Source organism: Panicum virgatum, chromosome 2N, assembly GCF_016808335.1.
Source record: "Panicum virgatum strain AP13 chromosome 2N, P.virgatum_v5, whole genome shotgun sequence".
NCBI lineage: Eukaryota > Viridiplantae > Streptophyta > Magnoliopsida > Poales > Poaceae > Panicum > Panicum virgatum.
The window spans coordinates 9,850,853-9,868,229 of record NC_053146.1 but is presented as its reverse complement, the minus strand read 5'-3'; the positions used below and the strand labels follow the sequence as shown (position 1 = coordinate 9,868,229).

At 42.6% G+C, this 17,377-nt stretch overlaps 1 protein-coding gene and 1 pseudogene across 1 annotated transcript; one reads left to right on the top strand and one right to left on the bottom strand.

Moving 5' to 3' along the window:
- The first annotated feature begins 2,064 nt into the window (after window positions 1-2,064).
- On the top strand, window positions 2,065-4,502 carry LOC120662368 (annotated as a pseudogene).
- Window positions 4,503-13,256: 8,754 nt separating this feature from the next.
- On the bottom strand, window positions 13,257-13,987 carry LOC120658729. The gene has a single exon (XM_039936948.1). It carries the CDS (start codon window positions 13,984-13,986, stop codon window positions 13,417-13,419), a length of 570 nt encoding a protein of 189 aa, XP_039792882.1. The 5' UTR covers window position 13,987; the 3' UTR covers window positions 13,257-13,416.
- Between the last annotated feature and the right edge of the window lie 3,390 nt (window positions 13,988-17,377).

Below are 17,377 nucleotides of genomic sequence, written 5' to 3'. Positions count from 1 at the left end.
ATTTAAAGATGCTTGTCAGGCAGTGGCGTGAGGCTCTTAGGGAAGCATCTGTCTGGGGATCAGCTGCTCAGATGCGCCAACTCCTTGTTACTATAATTCTTTTTTGCTCTGTTTGTGATGCAGCTTCTCTATTTTCTGAGTTCTATACATATTTCACTGATGATATACAACATAAAATTCAGAGAATGATACAAATGCCTTCTTATAGAATCCCTGAACAACATCTAAAAAACCATGTCCTGGTAGAGCTTGATAATTTATTTAGTAAGAATGGTGCCTCAATGACTGACCATGGTTTACCAAAGCCTGATCCTAATCTTTGTAACAAGGTGAAAAATAGACTGCTGGCTGAGGAATTAGCTTATGATTCTGCAAATCTTCTTCTTGTGCATGATAACCTTGTGAGCAAGTTAAATTCAGAGCAGAAACAAATATATGATGTTGTCCTACAATCTGTTTATGAAAGGACTGGCCAATGCTTTTTTGTGTATGGCTATGGTGGCATTGGAAAAACATTTCTTTGGAATGCGATTATTTCACGCCTACGGTCTGAAAACCTTATTGTTCTTACAGTAGCCTCTTCCGGGGTTGCTGCGCTGTTGCTCCCAGGAGGGCGTACGGCACATTCTCGATTTAAAATTCCTATAGTTATTGATGAGTCATCAGTTTGCGGAATAAAAGGGGGGTCATTCCTTGCTGATTTAATACTGCAGTGCTCTTTGATAATATGGGATGAGGCTCCCATGACTCACCGTCATAGTTTTGAATCATTAGACCGTAGCATGCGAGACATTCTTGGCGGAGTGGAGTCTTCCAGTTTTCACAAACTTTTTGGTGGCAAAACTGTGTTACTTGGTGGCGATTTTCGGCAGGTATTACCTGTGGTTGAGGGTGGGAGTAGATTAGACACGATAGATGCATCCATAACTAACTCCTACATTTGGAAGCATGTTAAGGTTCTAAGGCTTACAATAAACATGCACCTGCTAGCCATGGCAGATAGTGGTTTACCTACTGAGCAGGTGAAAGAATTTAATGACTGGGTGTTGAGTATTAGAGATGGCACTGCAAAAGCTTCTGTAGATAGTGATGATGGGGACTCTGAGCTGGTGGAGATACCACATGACATCTTAATTCCAAGGGTAGATTCAGCCATTGATGATATAATAAGCTCTACGTACCCAAACCTAGAGACATCATACTCCGATCCAACCTATTTAAGGGAAAGAGCTATCATCGCTCCAAAAAATGACACCATTGATGAAATTAATAGTCATGTTCTTTCTTTAATACTAGGTCATGAAAAGGTATATCTTAGCTCAGATACCTTGGTTGAATCCTCAAAGGAACATGGTAATTTAGACTTGCTTTATCCAGTTGAATTCTTGAATTCTTTACAATTCAAAGGTATCCCTCATCATAAGCTTGTGGTCAAGATTGGTGCACCTGTGATGCTTTTGCGTAATTTGAATCAAAGTGCTGGTCTTTGCAATGGTACTCGTCTTATCATTACACAATTAGGTGATCGGGTTTTGGAGGCTCAAATAATAACTGGATCACACATTGGTGACAAGGTGCTGCTTCCTCGGATTGCCTTGCATGTATCAAGTCCTAAATGGCCTTTTGTGCTTAGTAGGCGACAGTTTCCGGTTCGTCTTTGTTATGCAATGACCATAAATAAAAGTCAAGGACAAACTTTGTAGAATGTTGGCCTATACTTGCCCTGACCAGTTTTTAGTCATGGACAGCTATATGTTGCTATATCACACATAACATCTAGAAATGGGCTTAAGATTTTGATTGATGATGATACAGATCTAAGTTGCAGTGCCACTCTCAACATTGTCTACAGGGAGATTCTCCAGTCATTGTGGTAATTTCAACTCTCTATGCATCGCACAAATTATCTTTCTGTGTATGTTTCATGCCAATCAGAACATTGCATGCTTTTAGCTTTTTTGTTTAAAATATAATTTGGCTATATGCTCCACAAATTTTAGATGTGTTCCATTGCCTTGGTGTACTTGAGTTTGCTTATTCATTATATGATTATATAAACTGCAGATGGAGTACAACTTGTTATCCCAGATCAACCTAGGCAGACATAACTGGCGTATCAAGGTTAGAATCGCTAGGATGTGGCATGTATCTGGGATTTCAAAGGGGAAAGATTTTTCCTCCTTAGAACTTGTCCTTGTTGATGAAGAGGTACATCACATAATACATCTACTTTTTTTTGTCAATATAGCTAGCATTGCCATCTTCACTTCATCGTTATTCTGTAGGGCCAAGGAATTACCGCTTCCATTGGACAGAAAGACATAAACAAATTTTCCAAGTCTCTGGTGGAGGGACATTGCTATTATATAAGAAACTTTCAAGTCAGTAAGCAAGAAAGGAAGTTCAAAGCTATACCCAGTACATATACCATCTTTTTCACTTCGTTGACGACTACTCAAGAAATACATGCTGAGGTGACAGCCAATCTTCCCTGCTACTTTTTTAACTTTGTGGACTATGGTGATCTGGAATTCTGGATCATAGAGCAAGGCATGACCAAGGTTTAATAGGTATGCACCCTCCTGATTTTACAAAATATAAGTTGGGAAACTTAAATTTTTACTCAGTGAAGTCATGTAGTAGTATATATTACAATATTTGACAACCTAACTTTCCAACAGATATCATTGGGCAACTTACAGTGGTGCACCCAGTTGTGCATTGTAGCAGTTTGAATGGCACATCTGTGAGGTGCGAAGTGGAGCTGCGTGACTTAAGGTTTGGTTCCTGCTATTAATTATTTACATTGTTGTTTAAACATACTTTGAATAGGTTATTACAATATATGTTGTATTTGTGATTTCCAGTGACCAGCCTTTATCAGTGACTTTATGGGGTGAGCACGCAACATCTTTTGAGGATGAGATCCTTATTGAAACTATAGGAAACAGCGAGCCAGTTGTGATTGTTTTTGCTGGGATGCAAGTAAGGCTATATCTAGGTGGGTATTAACTTGTAAACAAGTTATCCATTGTTCCCAAGGTCTGGATCATACCTTACCTTCAGACCTGATCTATTCATGTGTTTTTGTTTTAAAACTTGTAGGTGCTCCTAGATGCCTGAGTAATCTTGCAACAAAATGGTATATAAACATTGACATTCCATAGGTTAATGCTTTTCGTGCTAGGTATATTGATATCCTATCAGCCTCCTTTCTTTTTGTTTGGGTAAATTCCATGTGGAGGTTTGTTTGACTCTTTGTCTTGTCTTCATGAATTTCCTTGCAGTCTACAAGGAAGAGGCTGTGAAGTTCTGCTCCTACCAGGAGATGGTGATGCCGCAGCAGGTGGTGTTGACGAGGAAAATGCCAATAGAAAGACTGGCTTTTGTCATTGAATCCCCATGACAGTAATGTATATCCTCTTCCTTTTGTACAGTTTTAAACATGGTGCCCCACGGCATAATAATTACCCTGCCTTCCATACCCTCCAATAGGATGTGCGCTTTACATGTCATGCAAGCATAAAGGAAATTGATGTCACAAATGGCTGGTGGTATAAAGGCTGCAGCATATGCAAAAAGGGCTTGAAGCCAACTCTCCAAGGTTTTGAATGTATCAACTGTAATGAAACTAAACCGGTCGTCGTTCCCAGGTGAAAACTTATTGCAATCCATTGGTGTTGCCCTATCTAACATCATTCATTATAAATGTTATTTTCTCAAACTTTTTCCCTGTTATATGCACAGTTACAAGCTAAATTTGGTGATTGAGGATGCCACTGGTCGCACAAAAATATTTCTGTTCGGTGGCGTCGCTGAGCAGGTTGTGCGGCGCACTGCTGCTGAGCTCGTGGAAGAAAGTTCATCTAATCAGATCCTACTTCCTGCCGCCCTTCGTGCTCTTGTTGGTCGCAGCTATGTGTTTCAGGTCATAATTAGTGACCAAACATTTAGAACTGGACAATTGTGTTTCCAAACTAGGAGGGTGTTTATGCCTCCACGGACACACAGGGGTGGTCCTAATGTCACTCTTAAGGATATTCCTAAGGACCCTGCTGCCATGGCTAGCACCAGCCCGTCAACTACCGCTCTTCATAAAGAACGCAATGATGGTTCTCCCAGCTTAACTGAGAATCCCACTGATCCTGGAGATGAAAGCACTCCACCTCCTAACAGTCAAACCCCCACTCCCGAAAAGAAGTCCTCAACTAAGGGGAAGGAGGCAGTTTCTCCTGGTGCTCGTGAGGAACATGGGTATGCAACTTTTCCCCGGACATTGTTTTGCCATGTTCAATATAAAGTGTAGGGTTTAGAAAAATTCTAATTAGATCCTTACCATGCAGGAATGTGTTAGGTAAACGTTCAAGACCTGCTCGCAAGGAGTTGCTTTATTGGAAGAAGGAGAAGGCGAGGTAAATGCGGTTATCTATTTAATGTTCTTAGGAAACTAATACATGAAAGATCTAATGACCTTCAGTACTTCACATTGCAGTGACGAGTGAATCTGCACGTCCGTGATCTATGCTGCCAACTATCATCAGTTTCAGCTGTTCTTTTCATTAAATAAGTGGGCCATGCCTGGCATTTTACCTTGTCAGTTGTGCTATGGAGATGAACTGTTTGTATCTAGAACTCTACTCAGCCACCTAAACTATGTATGGATGTACTTTAGTAGAACGTTTGCAGTAGGCCCACTGGACTTGGTTGCATTGATAGTTTGCTGTCATCTATGTACAAAGCCAGTCTAAGTCAAATAGTTTCTAGGGCCATCCTCTATCCGTTGTACTAGTTTGTTATATAGATGGCACTCTATGTTCAAAATAAATTTAATAAATGTCTTGTTATCTTCTGCTACAAATTTCTTGTCAGTTGTAATGAATTTAAGAGACTTTCTTGTATAATGCAACCATGTCTCGTGGCATTATTCCATATGATTTCTTTATGAGATGACCTTCAAATTTTAGCTATATATTCTAGGGATCAATTACTTGAAACATACCAGCCTCAGGTGTAGTCTACGATACCCTCACCCTCACCTTAGCATTTTGCTATAAAGTATGAGCACAACAATAGGATTCACCGGAATATAATAAACAAGCTCTCCTTATGATTAGGTTCACATGATAATACATATTTTTCTAACACATCACGCATTGAGACATATAACTCATCCAAATGTGGTTCCGTACAAACAATAGCCCCTTGGCACCCGTTTCTGCTAGATCAGTGCTATCTGTATCATTTTCTTTTGCCCTAGTTTCTCCTGCGTCGGTGTTTTCCCAGAAATCATCTGGGAAAAGTTCCAGTGGCCTCCTGCAATCCAAATATCTTATATAAGCAACTACTAACCTCGCATAGTTATCGTGTGTGTGTGTGTGTCTATATACATATAGGAATTGATGCAAACATGAATATAACCATGGTGCATGAATTTTAAAGTTATTATCTATTAGACGTATCATAAAACAATTGATCACACTTGATATTCATTAGTAGATTCTATTAAATGATATACCTTTTGGCCCCTCCCGTCGTGCTCCCTTGTGCAGTTCCTCCTTCGAGCTCTGTTAATTTAAATGCACTGTTAGTACATGTTGTGCTTTATTCCTATGCCTCAATAGATGAAATATCAGTGCAGAGCTATGAAATTGCGTTTAAGATGCCAAGTAGTACCTTGGGTTGTTTCGTTGTTCCTCTTGCGCATCAAGCCAGTGATGCTTCCTTTAGAGTTTATCTCGTCGTCGTTGCCGCATCCCTCCCGTGAGAGGCGTGAGGGACCAATTTTCTTGGAGTAATTCTCTAGGTTGTTAGGGATAAAAGGCCCACTGACGGACATGGATTGGAATGCTTTACTAGCAGGCTCTGCATTGTCATTATGCACAACATATCCTCTCTTCACACGGAACTCTCTCCATCTGTTCTTTGATGGTCCTTCTAATCCAGGTGTGGATTCAGGGTTACCATACTTCGTTTCCACCTCTGAAGGATTCATACCTTGGCCAATTTCAGCATGAATATACACATTGTGGAGCTTAGTATTGATGCTAACTCTAGCAGAAATTGGAAAACACTCAGATCCAGCAGCAACAACTAATGCTCTCACATAATCACGGCTGTCCTTTGTAGCTTCACTACATGCAATCTTTTCTAGCATACAAAAAAGGTCAAGAATACCCTTTACATCATCCCAAACCCAGCATTCTCTAGGCAGTCCTCTAATCCTCACTCAGAACCTTTGCAGTATTCCATATGCTCCTATATTCTCCTGCCATTTTCTTACCACCAGTGCGTTGTTGGAGCCAAATAATACTTGACCAATTGCTGCCTTCTCTAAGATGCTTATCGTTGGGAACTCAATAAGGTATGTTCTATTTCCTAGTGGGACTGCTTTCCATGGATACTCAAAATTATAGACCTCACGTAATATGCATTCGGCAACCTCTGGAGTGCTTTCCAAGGAGCCCAAAGTTGATGCAATTGCACATCTCTTCAGTGTTTTTGCTCTAGCCTCACGATCTTTGCTAGGCCCTAGACAGATGGATTGAGAAAAATACAGGTGGTGCGGGTTACCTCCATTTTGAGTGTTTGCTGAAGGGTTCACCCATCCGGTACAATTACGTTGTTCTTCTTCCTGGTTCAATTGGTTCTCCATCGTTGCAATTTTTTTGGCTCTAACTTGTTTTGCCTTCAGCCCTATATATAGTGTGGAGGGATGGCTCCTTGTTTACATGGTCAAAACTACAGTTTGTGCGGCCTTGTTGCTCAAGCTCCCATTCCAAACTATTTCGCAACAGTTGCATGGGCATTTACCGAGGAAACATCAACCTACCGTTCAATGTTCATGGTCAGTAGGAGTCATGTCAAGACATGTCATTACAGTATAGTAAACACCATATACTAATTTTGTTTCGCTGTCTAGAAGGTTTGAGGAATGAGCAGTACTCACTCCTGGTTGTGATGAGTGAATTGTCAACCGTGCGGTGTGATCGTGTGCTTGGTCTTTGGTTGCAGGTACATGGGCATCGAGTGTCGACGGTGAGCTGCCGTGGAGGTGCTGTGGCCGATGGACCGTGCGGTGGACGGCGGTGAAGGGCAGCCGGGACCGGAGCTCGGGCCGGGCGGCAGCTGTGGCGTCCACTCCTGGATCGAGGGCGCAAGCACCGGTGGATGATGGGTTTCTTGGTTTGCGCCACAAAACCAAGCTGGCGGACGGCGGTTGAAGACGCCAAGTCGTGGAGGCACGGGCGTCGGTCTCGGGACTGGCGGAGGTGACGGGCGTCGACGACGTCTAGGGCCTCGCTGCGTGCGAGGAGGTGACGGGCGTCGGGCGGCGTATAGGGCCGCCAGAAGGCCGAGGCGGGAACGGCGTCCAGGGCCACGGCGTGGAGGCGGGAATCTTCCCGCGCGTGGAGTTTTGGCGGTTTTCACAAAACCGGTCATCTCACCGGGTTTCGCGGACCCCTCAAAACCGCGGATCAGATCTGCATCGACGTGGCGGCATCGCGGAGAAGGCTTCGAGTCGAAAAAAGAAACTCCGCCGTCGGATGAGATCTTGTACCCTTTCCGATTTTGCCCCTACGGGCGTTTTAGTGTACGAGTCAGGGTGGAGGTCATTTCTGGAAGGAACCGGTCTGACCAGTCTGTGAGACCGGTCTGATCGGTCGCCCCCGAGGTCGTATAAATACATCTGACCTGCCCCTTGGATAGGGGAGCCTCCAAGCCACGAGTCATTTTCTGTTTTTCCTTGCTCCTCTCTCTGTTCTAGGGTTAGGCCGAGGTCTCCATGGAAAACGTGGTCTAGATTATAGCTAGGTCCACAAATTTGAGAGGGTGGATGAATGGGTGGAGGTCTAGCTCTTGTATAGGTAAATTCCTCTATAAATCACGATGAATTTGAATGTAATCGAGGACCCTTTTGAGCAGCTCTTTTGTGTTCCCGTTCATCTTTTGTCCATGGATTGATTTCCTCTCTTTTAGTGGTTTTTTGAGATTAAAGCTTTCTCTTGGTGGGTTTAGGGACTCCGTGATTTGCTTCTCGACCATCTAGCCTAGAGCTAAACCCCCGAGAATCACGAGTCCCTCGGATTGAGGTTTTTGGAGTTTTTAGAAAACCCTCTTTTACCTCTTTCCCCCATGAAATTCTTGTGATCCTTTGCGTTTTGGGTTGATTCCTTTTGTGGAGAGGTTCGTCTCTATCCCAGGAACCTCCCTGCAAATTTTGAGACCATTTGGTGATGATTTGAACGAGTAATCTTGAAATCACCTCGAGTTCGCGGGATAGAATTCTGTTCTGAGCAGAAGCGGTCTAACCGGTCGCAGCAACCGGTCTGACCGGTCGGAGCAACCGGTCTGACAGGTCTAGAATTTCAAATCCAGCCCGACCGGTTTGACCGCCCAGAGCAAGCGGTCTGACCGGTCCCTGACTGCTAGATCTGCAGTTTTTCTCGATCGCTTCCGTGCTTTCTCTCGCTCGTTCCTAGGGGTGATTTGTGTTGGTTTAGCTCTTTTATAACTACTCCACACCTCATCTAGGATTTGAGGGTTTGTGGTGATTTTCGGGATATAGGCCGACGGATCGATTTCGAAAGAAATTTTGATCGGCTCTCATTCAAACCCCCCCCCCCCCCCTCCCCTCGGTCGCCAGTTTCGGTCCCTCAAGGTTATTAGCTTCTATGTTAGGCGTCCCATGTACACATTCCTAATAACCTTTGCAATTGGACTTAGTGGACGATGCTTTAAGGCAGGCATCATTATGCATGTGTGTGCACTTGGTTGCTAATCACGAGTATCTTTAGTCTTTGTTACCACACTTTGCATGTGATATATTTTTAGTTCTTGCTCGCGTATTCTATCTAGAGGTGTCAATGTGCCCCAATCTACCTGGAAAGACCATTCCACATTATAGGGAATTTTGCCTACGTGTGTAACTATAGAATGTGTTGACTTTAATGTCTTATATTAGGGGGTCTTGGAAAAAGCTATTGTCGGATTCCTAAAAGCTGCTACGCACTGCATCATATTTTTTTTAGCCGACGGTGGGCACCGCGTCATGGCTATTGGTGGGTTAAACCCAGTATGTTAGACAGTTAATTGGAAACAGGTGTTCAGATGGGAACCAATTATTCTTTGAATTACAGAGCTCATTAGTAATAGAGACAAAACTTATTAGGGCCTGGCTAATTCGTCTGGTCTTACGGCCTTTCCATTTTTGAAAATTAAAACCCTCTGCTATTATTTTTTTTTCTTTTCTGGCAAAATCTTATATTAGCGTGTTTTTGCATGCACAAATCACTCCATCGGTGCCCAGTGGGCCCCCACAAGATTCCCGCCAAGAAACAAGTCACAAGTTGAAAAAAGACGTAACTTTACAGCTGAGCAATAAAATTCAAATATGATTGTACCGTTGCATTGACCTAAACAAAAACTTTAATACAAGATCTCACTTCGATATATTTGGATCTCTTTAAAGTGAGAAGCATTTTTGTTAAAATCTAAAAGCATATTATACTTACTCATAAGCAATTTAGAATAAATGTACAAGCAAATGAACCTGGTTCAAAACAATATTGTTTCTTCATTGAAACAGGGAAAATCGAAATGAAATTCCTGCAAAAGTAGCATTTTACTTCATAGACAGAACATCCACATAAAGTAGTTCTTCTCATCTCATCATTCTTTAGTTGCTCTTCTCATCCACACAGAAGTAGCATTTAATTCATAGATAGAAAATTCATTTTGATGAATAAACTAATGAACTACTCAATTGACCTGCCAAAGCAAGCAAACAATGATTATTAAATAATGGAACTAGCACTAGCATTACTATAGCGTGAAATTGAAAATCCATATACCTACCTTATATCTGAAACCTTGCTGGAGCGCTAATCTGTTAACCTACCCAAGCTGATGGTGATAGGTATTGTAGCTGTTGCGACGACAAAACAACTCCTACCGCCGCTGCTACTCAACCAAACAAGAGGAATGGAGCTATTGATGTTCCTGTCACCCTGAAGCAAAGGGGTGAAACTACTGTAAATTATAGGCAATCCAATTAAGCAACATGGTGCAAGTAGAAAACAACTTAACTACCCAAAACCACCTAATAATGTTGGTTTCAGTTCATCAGGAAATCAAGGAAGAAAAGAGAAAAGGATAACTAGAATTTGAAAAAATGGCGCATAACATCGCTCAAATTCGCCCCTTGCTTTCCCATTCATGCAAATCTGAACAAAAATAGGCAAATAGCACATCCAGACTTCTTTTAGTACATCAGGCATCATCAAGTAAATTATTTGCACTCCTAGTGTTGATACTTTTGTTGTTACATATGGGAAAAATGCTCATTGGGAATCATATTATTGCTCATTTATAATAATATTATTGCCTAATTTCTACCTATAAATTGCCTAAATAAACTCCATATTATTGGCTAATGTCCTTATCCTTTAATCTAAACATAGAAAAAAGACAACAAAACTAAAAGATGGTTCCGGGGGCATTGAAAATCCATATTATTATGCACAACAATTATCTTAAAATGTTGCCTCGCATAAAATAGTAGGACACATAACTTGCTATCTACAACATATTTTGCAGATAGTATAGTTATACTGATGACAGTGCCACCCCCATGCAAATTTGAATAAAAATAGCATATCCATGCTTCATTTAGGACATCAGGGATCATCAAGTAAAAAATTTGCACTCCTAGTGTTGATATTTTTGTTGTTGCATATGGGGAATATGCTTATTATGAACCATATTATTGCTCATCTATAATAATATTATTGCCAAAGTCCTACCTATAAATTGCCTAAATAAACTCCATGTTATTGGCTAATGTCCTTATCCTTTAATCTGAACAGAGAAATAAGACAACAAAACTAAAACTAAAAGATATAGTAGGGTTCTAGGAGCCATTTAAAAGCCATGTTATTACACATAACAAATATCTTACAACAAAAGTGTTGCCTCGCAGAAAATACTAGGACACATAACTTGCTACCTTCAACATATTTTGCAGATAGTGTAATAATGCGTACCATGGTAGATGATGACATAGTGCCTTGTTAACGCTTTTGTCATCTAGCCATTGCATAAACTACAACTAAATAAGAAAAAGAATGAAAGGATTAGCTTAAAGATTAAAAATACAGTTAAAACTATAATTTCTGGGTATTATAGTGGGCTTGTGAATCAGCAATGAGCACCAGCAGTGCTAGGGAAAGAACTAATAAGCAAAATAAAGAACTTAAGAGCTTTGACAGGTCATATATGAAAACTAAAACTTAGGAAAAGAATATATAAAGAGCATTTGGTGCATGTAAATCTATTACTAGGATTTGTACTAGATCAGATACTCGATCAATGAACAAAGTAACAAGCATTTTAGTGATATTAGTTAAGCATTTTAATGAGAAAAGAGAAAGAGGGAGCAGCGGGGATGGAGGAAGGAAAAAAAAGATTAGATAGTTAAAGTCACTTAGACAAATAGTTAAAATCACGTGAGACTTTCATAAAGAATTCATTTCACCATCTTGTCTAATTTTATCTCCGGATGGATAATGTCCACCCAATTTAGCTCACTGACTAAATTAGCAGTCCGCACTTTGGAACTCCTTTTGAGAGCAATTAGCAATGTCATCCTAACTCTAACTATAATCACCACCTGGATGGCTAAATCTGGCCGGGAAACATGTCAATTCCTCCATTAGTGTGCTCTAGGCACAGGCGCACAAAGCAGGGTGGTGGTAGAATTGATGGTTCAGAACAACTGATGGAGAAATGCATCTAACTACCATGACGCATGCATGACCACAAAGCATAGTAGAGCTTACCAGCCGAATCGCCACCACTTCCTTGCTGGTTCCACCGAGCTGCTTTGCGGCGTTCCACTAGTCGCTAGCAACGCGCAAAGGAGGTCGCCATGGGTGTCGATTGGAGCAGCCCTGCTGGGATATTGCGAGCTCCGACGGATCCACCATCAGGCGGAAGCACGACTCAGGTGGATCTCGAGCTACCCCAAGAGCGACGAGCTCCCTACAAGCATCGCGAAGGAGATGACAAGGGTTGGAGTGACAGCATTCGAAATCCGGCAACCACCATGCGCTGGTTACCTAGGTCCCGCACCCCTCCCGTAGATGCGAAGCCGCCTAGGCGGGATCTAGCACTTCCACAAGCAGATCGCGGGTCATGCGGCGTACGCTCAGATCAGGCCGCCCCACCCACACTGGCACAATCCAACCACCGCGAGCGAGCGCGGGGCCGAGCCTCCTCGCCGGCGGCGAGTGGCTGAGAGAGAAGGGGCTTGGAGAGGCAGAGAAAATGGGGAAAGAGGAAGCGAGACGTACGGGCATCGGGGATGGAGGAAGTGGAAAGAGAAATTAAATCAGGCATGTTGTATTGGTGCTGCAGTTGTTGGATGGTGGATGGACGGTGGATGCAGCCGGCCATTCCACTAAACGAGAATACGGCCGGCTGTCAAGAAGTCATTACCAACTTATTAAAGGTCCCTCAGTAATGGTTTGAGAAGTTTTTTTTTTGTCTAGCAACCAATTTATTGGTTCGAGTATTTCTTTTCAAATCTAGGTAGCTCTACAAATATCACCAAGTGAAAAGAAACATAGAGGAAAGAGTTACACTTGTATTTATCTGCTAAGTGCACGTGGGTACTGCTTTTCATCTCATGGAGCCCAGCAGTTTACCATTCATTTGTCGTGCATGCGAGGCATGGATTCCATCAACTATTCAGTTTCACTATGAGCAAATAGTGTCCTTTGTTGCACAGTCTTTGTACCAAAAATAGTATGCACCCAGAAAGTGCAGCGTTAGGTAAAGTTGCACACTAGGAAACAATTAGTGCCCGGACAAGCACATCGAAACAAGCCATTCAGAATGCAAGTTGGTCACAATTGATGACCCAAAATATGACCTAGGCCTGTCAGGTTGGGTTCAAATGGATTTTATGGGGTGAGTTTTGATGTGGTGTGAGACAGGAAATCGAGCTTAGGTTCCACACTCGTGGCTTATTGGCGTGCGAGCAGCTCGGTCCGAAATCGATCGCGCGGACGCCGGGCGCCTGCCAGCGCTCACACGTAGAATTGGATTTGCGGCTAATAACTGTGTTAATGGGAAAAAATTTAAGCAATTCGGGCACGTGAGGCATGGATGTATCTTGTCTTGGATCCAAACTATCTCCTCCATTATTACAGCACACCTAGATTGGACATGCCATGCACGTTGCCATACATAATGATTGAATCCACCTCTGCACGGTGAATTTTACAAAGGAGTGTCACACAGTGTCCATTTATCACTACTAGCTAGCCCTCGCGATATACGCCAGCAACTTAGTACTAATCAGCTTAACTTTCTGACTTCATGACTGACAGATTAATTCTAGATACTTGAAAATGCTTACATATCTCCATTCTTAGTTTCTGATAGCCGCTTCTTCAGAACTCTAATTTCTGCCTGTAGATCCTTGTTTTCAGCAATCAGCCTGGCATTTTCTTCTTTAATGACCATTGCACATGATACTTTCTTCTTGAGCCTTGTCATTTTTCCTTTCATTTTACCATTTTCTATAAGCAGCCTAGCACGATTATTTTGGAGGAATGTGAAATCTCTCTCAAGCTCATCTCTTTCTTCAACAACTTCCTTGCATATTTTTGCTATCTCCATGGCTCTTTTCTTCCACAGCTTCAAAACCTTCCCTCTAAAGTCCCTGATTTTAACGAGGCCAGATTTCTCCAAACGCTGGACAACATTATAAGCAGCTTTCCTAATAGCTGTTCTAGCGGAAATGGAAGAAGTTGCTTTAAATTCCCGTGGGCCACGAAATCCCCAAGATGTCCAGTTGACAAGGTGCACTTCTATAACAGCATGGAAGGTTCCGTTAGCTCTTTTCTCATATGCTATTTTGGGTGCCCTCAGTCCAAGTTCATTCACAACTCGTGCTAGGATCTTCACGTAACTCAAGGTCATATTCAGGCTTGAACTGAAACAGAAAATAGAAGGCGTATATAGTGTATGTTTGTATGATCCAAGCTGAGTATATGACAAAATAATATTTTCAAAAAAAAATATCCCAGGAAAATGATAATGGCTACAGCCTGCGCCTACTTTTAAAAATATAAATGTAATAATGACCAACTATAAATTTAATGAACATAGGTAATATAAGAATATAGAAATGCAGTAGTTATAATTAAACATACCTCTACTCGTTCCCTATTGCAGGGGTGGGTGCGTTGAGGGCTTTTCTTGCTATTCCCCCCATCAGGCGTGCCCTTCTTATAGGCTTTGAAGTATGTGTCCTCCCTGTGCTACTTGGAGACACAAAGAGAAACGTGTGTCATGCTCAGTCCGCAACATTGTTTCATATAGGAAAGTTGGTTCCTGTGTATTTATTAATAGTGTAGTTTTGTTGCGTCACATCACACATGCACCAATCAAGTGTTGTGTCACATCACATGCACCGCTGCAGTTTGCACTGCATGCTAGGGCGCTGTTTGGTTTAGGTTAGCACAAGTAGTACAAAAATTTTGACCAATAATTAAGGGTACTAAATAAAGACAATTTACAAAACTAATTCACAGCCGTGTTCTACTTCGCGAGACGAATCTAATGAGGCCTTTGACCTCACGATTCGAGGATGGTTACTGTAACATCACTGTAGCCAATCATCGATTAATTACTATCATTAGATTCGTCGTGAAAAGTTACACCCATCCGTGAAAAGATTTTGCAAATAAACTTCGTTTAGTACTCCATGCATTAAAGATTCTTTTCTCGAGAAATATGTGCTAGTACTACACGTAAACCAAACAGGGCCTAGATGCTACGCTGCTAGCTCATGTCTCAATCAATCCACAAATTGTTCATATATTGCAGGCGCACCTTCCATGCCTATTTATAGATATTTATAGAGCAGGTTACAACACTTGCTTCTCACTGATCTGCCGCATCCAGCCCAGCACTCGTGTACTAGGTAATTTATTATCCTCTCAAACGTCTTCCCACTATTTCTAGACCAAAGGAACAAAAGAATAATGCTTGCTCCACATGCCCAAATCTGCGACATAAAAAGGGTGCAAAGATATTTTCACGTGCTTATAATTGTCTCTTTACTCTTCTCTCTTTTCTGAGCATGCATATATGATCCATCGTCAATGTGTTTATTAGAATTTCCCCCTTTTTCCTATTGCCTAACTTATAGATGGAATGTTTACTTATGTATGCTCTTCCTTTGTGCAACATATAACTAGCGCTTCAATTTTCAATAGAAAATGAACAATGGGAGAAGTGTGATTGGAGAATCCTCCTCACAGGCTGCGCAGAATGCTGATGCCCATACAGCGGTACCCAATGTATCTTTTTACCTACAGCACCAGTATATAGATAGCACACTACGCCTTCCTTTATATTATTTTATTTATCAGTTTCTTCAATCATACAGATACGCATGCAGCTTCCAACTATGTTAGTTTACTCTTATGTAGGCTCCCAAAGTGATTCGCATATCACGCAAAAGCATCTTCACTACCGGAATTGGCTAATTCGCCATATGCACCAAGCACACGGCAAAGGCTTAGTAGGCACACGGCGAAGTTTTCGCCGTCGGTGGCCGACGGTGAACCCCCAACGGCAGCGCTAGCCATGGCAAAGGCCTAGTTTGCCGTGTGCCATTTATCGGGCACACGGCAAACACATTCGCCGTGTGTATCCAAGGGTACACGGCAAAAAAAAAAGACATTGACATCGTGAGGACGGCCTAACGGCGTGATAGAAGACTTCGCCGTGTGCCAGGAAGTGGCACACGGCGAAATTTCCCACTTCGCCATGTGCCACCTGGATAGGCACACAGCGAACTTGGTCACGCGGGGCCCAGCAGCAGAGCTCTTCGCCGTGTGCCCAGTGTTTTGGCACACGGCAAAGTGTTTAGGTTCGCCGTGTGCCTTTTCCCTGGCACACGGCGAACAATGGTCAGTTCGCCACAATGGTCAGTTCGCCGTGTGCCCAGTCTTGGCACACGGCGAACTTGTTGTTCATGGCTGGCCAAATGGTCACTTTGCCGTGTGCCTAGTCCCTGGCACACGGCAAAGTGACCAAACAAATCCTATTTTTTTTGTTTTTCACGTATAAAGGACCCCATATCACAACATATATATCACAGGCATTACATATCACAACAAACATCACAAGCACTATATATCACAATATATATATCACAACTAGCCACAAATAACTTCAAACACATCCAGAAGTACAATGCAAAGTCCTACAAGTTCACAACATATCCAGAAGTTCACAACATATCCAGAAGTTCACAAATACATATCCAGATGTTCACAAATCCATAAATATTGAAATAAACAAGTTTATGACTATGGTGGGCCGTCGAACGGTGGTGGGCCGCCGAACTGAGGTGGGAACAACTGCTGTGGGAGCGTCGGTGAGATGGCCGGCGACAAGTCTGGCGTATTCGATGCCGTCGATAGATTCTGCAAAAAATGTAAGACAGTAAATTGCAGGTGAGACAAAAACCAAGTTCTCAAGTTATAATCTAAACAAGTCTAAATATGTAGGTCCCCTAAATCGTAAAGTGAGTAATATAAGTCACAGTCTCTAAGTCTAAAGTTCTCTAAGTATCTAATACTTCAAAAGAAACTAAAGGGTTTTCAAGATACTCACCGGAGGAGTAGTAGGAGCAGGAGCCACAGGGAAGGCTGGGATGGGATTACCCATTTGGACAGAAAGACTTTGAATGTAGTTGTACATCTGGGTCATCTCGGCCGCCTGCTTCTGCTCGTTCTCTTGTCGTATCCTCCTCTCTTCGGCCAACGCCGCCTCGTACGCCGCCTGTTGCGCTTGCATTTGGTGCTACAATAGTTCATGACAATGTTACAATGCAAAGCAAATATATGTACAAAACAAAAGAACTATGAATAAATAAGAAATAACATGAAGTTCCTGCACTTGGAGCTGCGACGCGGACAACCGTGGGCGTATGGCCGGGCTATTGGCCGTGCTCCTCGCTCGAATCTGGGAGAGGGTGGGAGTGTTGGCCGTGTCTACAAGGCCATCGCCAATGTAGTAGCGCCCATGTTTCTTGCCTCCTCCCACCCTCATAATGACTTCTCCATCAAGGGGCTGCGAGCTCGGATCCCAGTCTGGCCCATGGACCTGTCTTCCCATCTCTGTGTACGCCTGGATACGACTGTGGACGGACGGGTTGCTGTACGCCGAGGGTGGGTCGTCAGGGTTGTAGGTGACGTTGGATGTCACCTTGCCCTTGCGGGCCAGAGCCCATCCCACGAACGGATTGCACTCCTGGCCTTCATGTGAGGACGACTACGAAAAAGGAAGAAGTTGA

Coding starts and splice junctions, on each gene's coding strand:
- LOC120658729 (XM_039936948.1), bottom strand. CDS start 13,986: ATGACCTTGAGTTACGTGAAGATCCTAGCACGAGTTGTGAATGAACTT.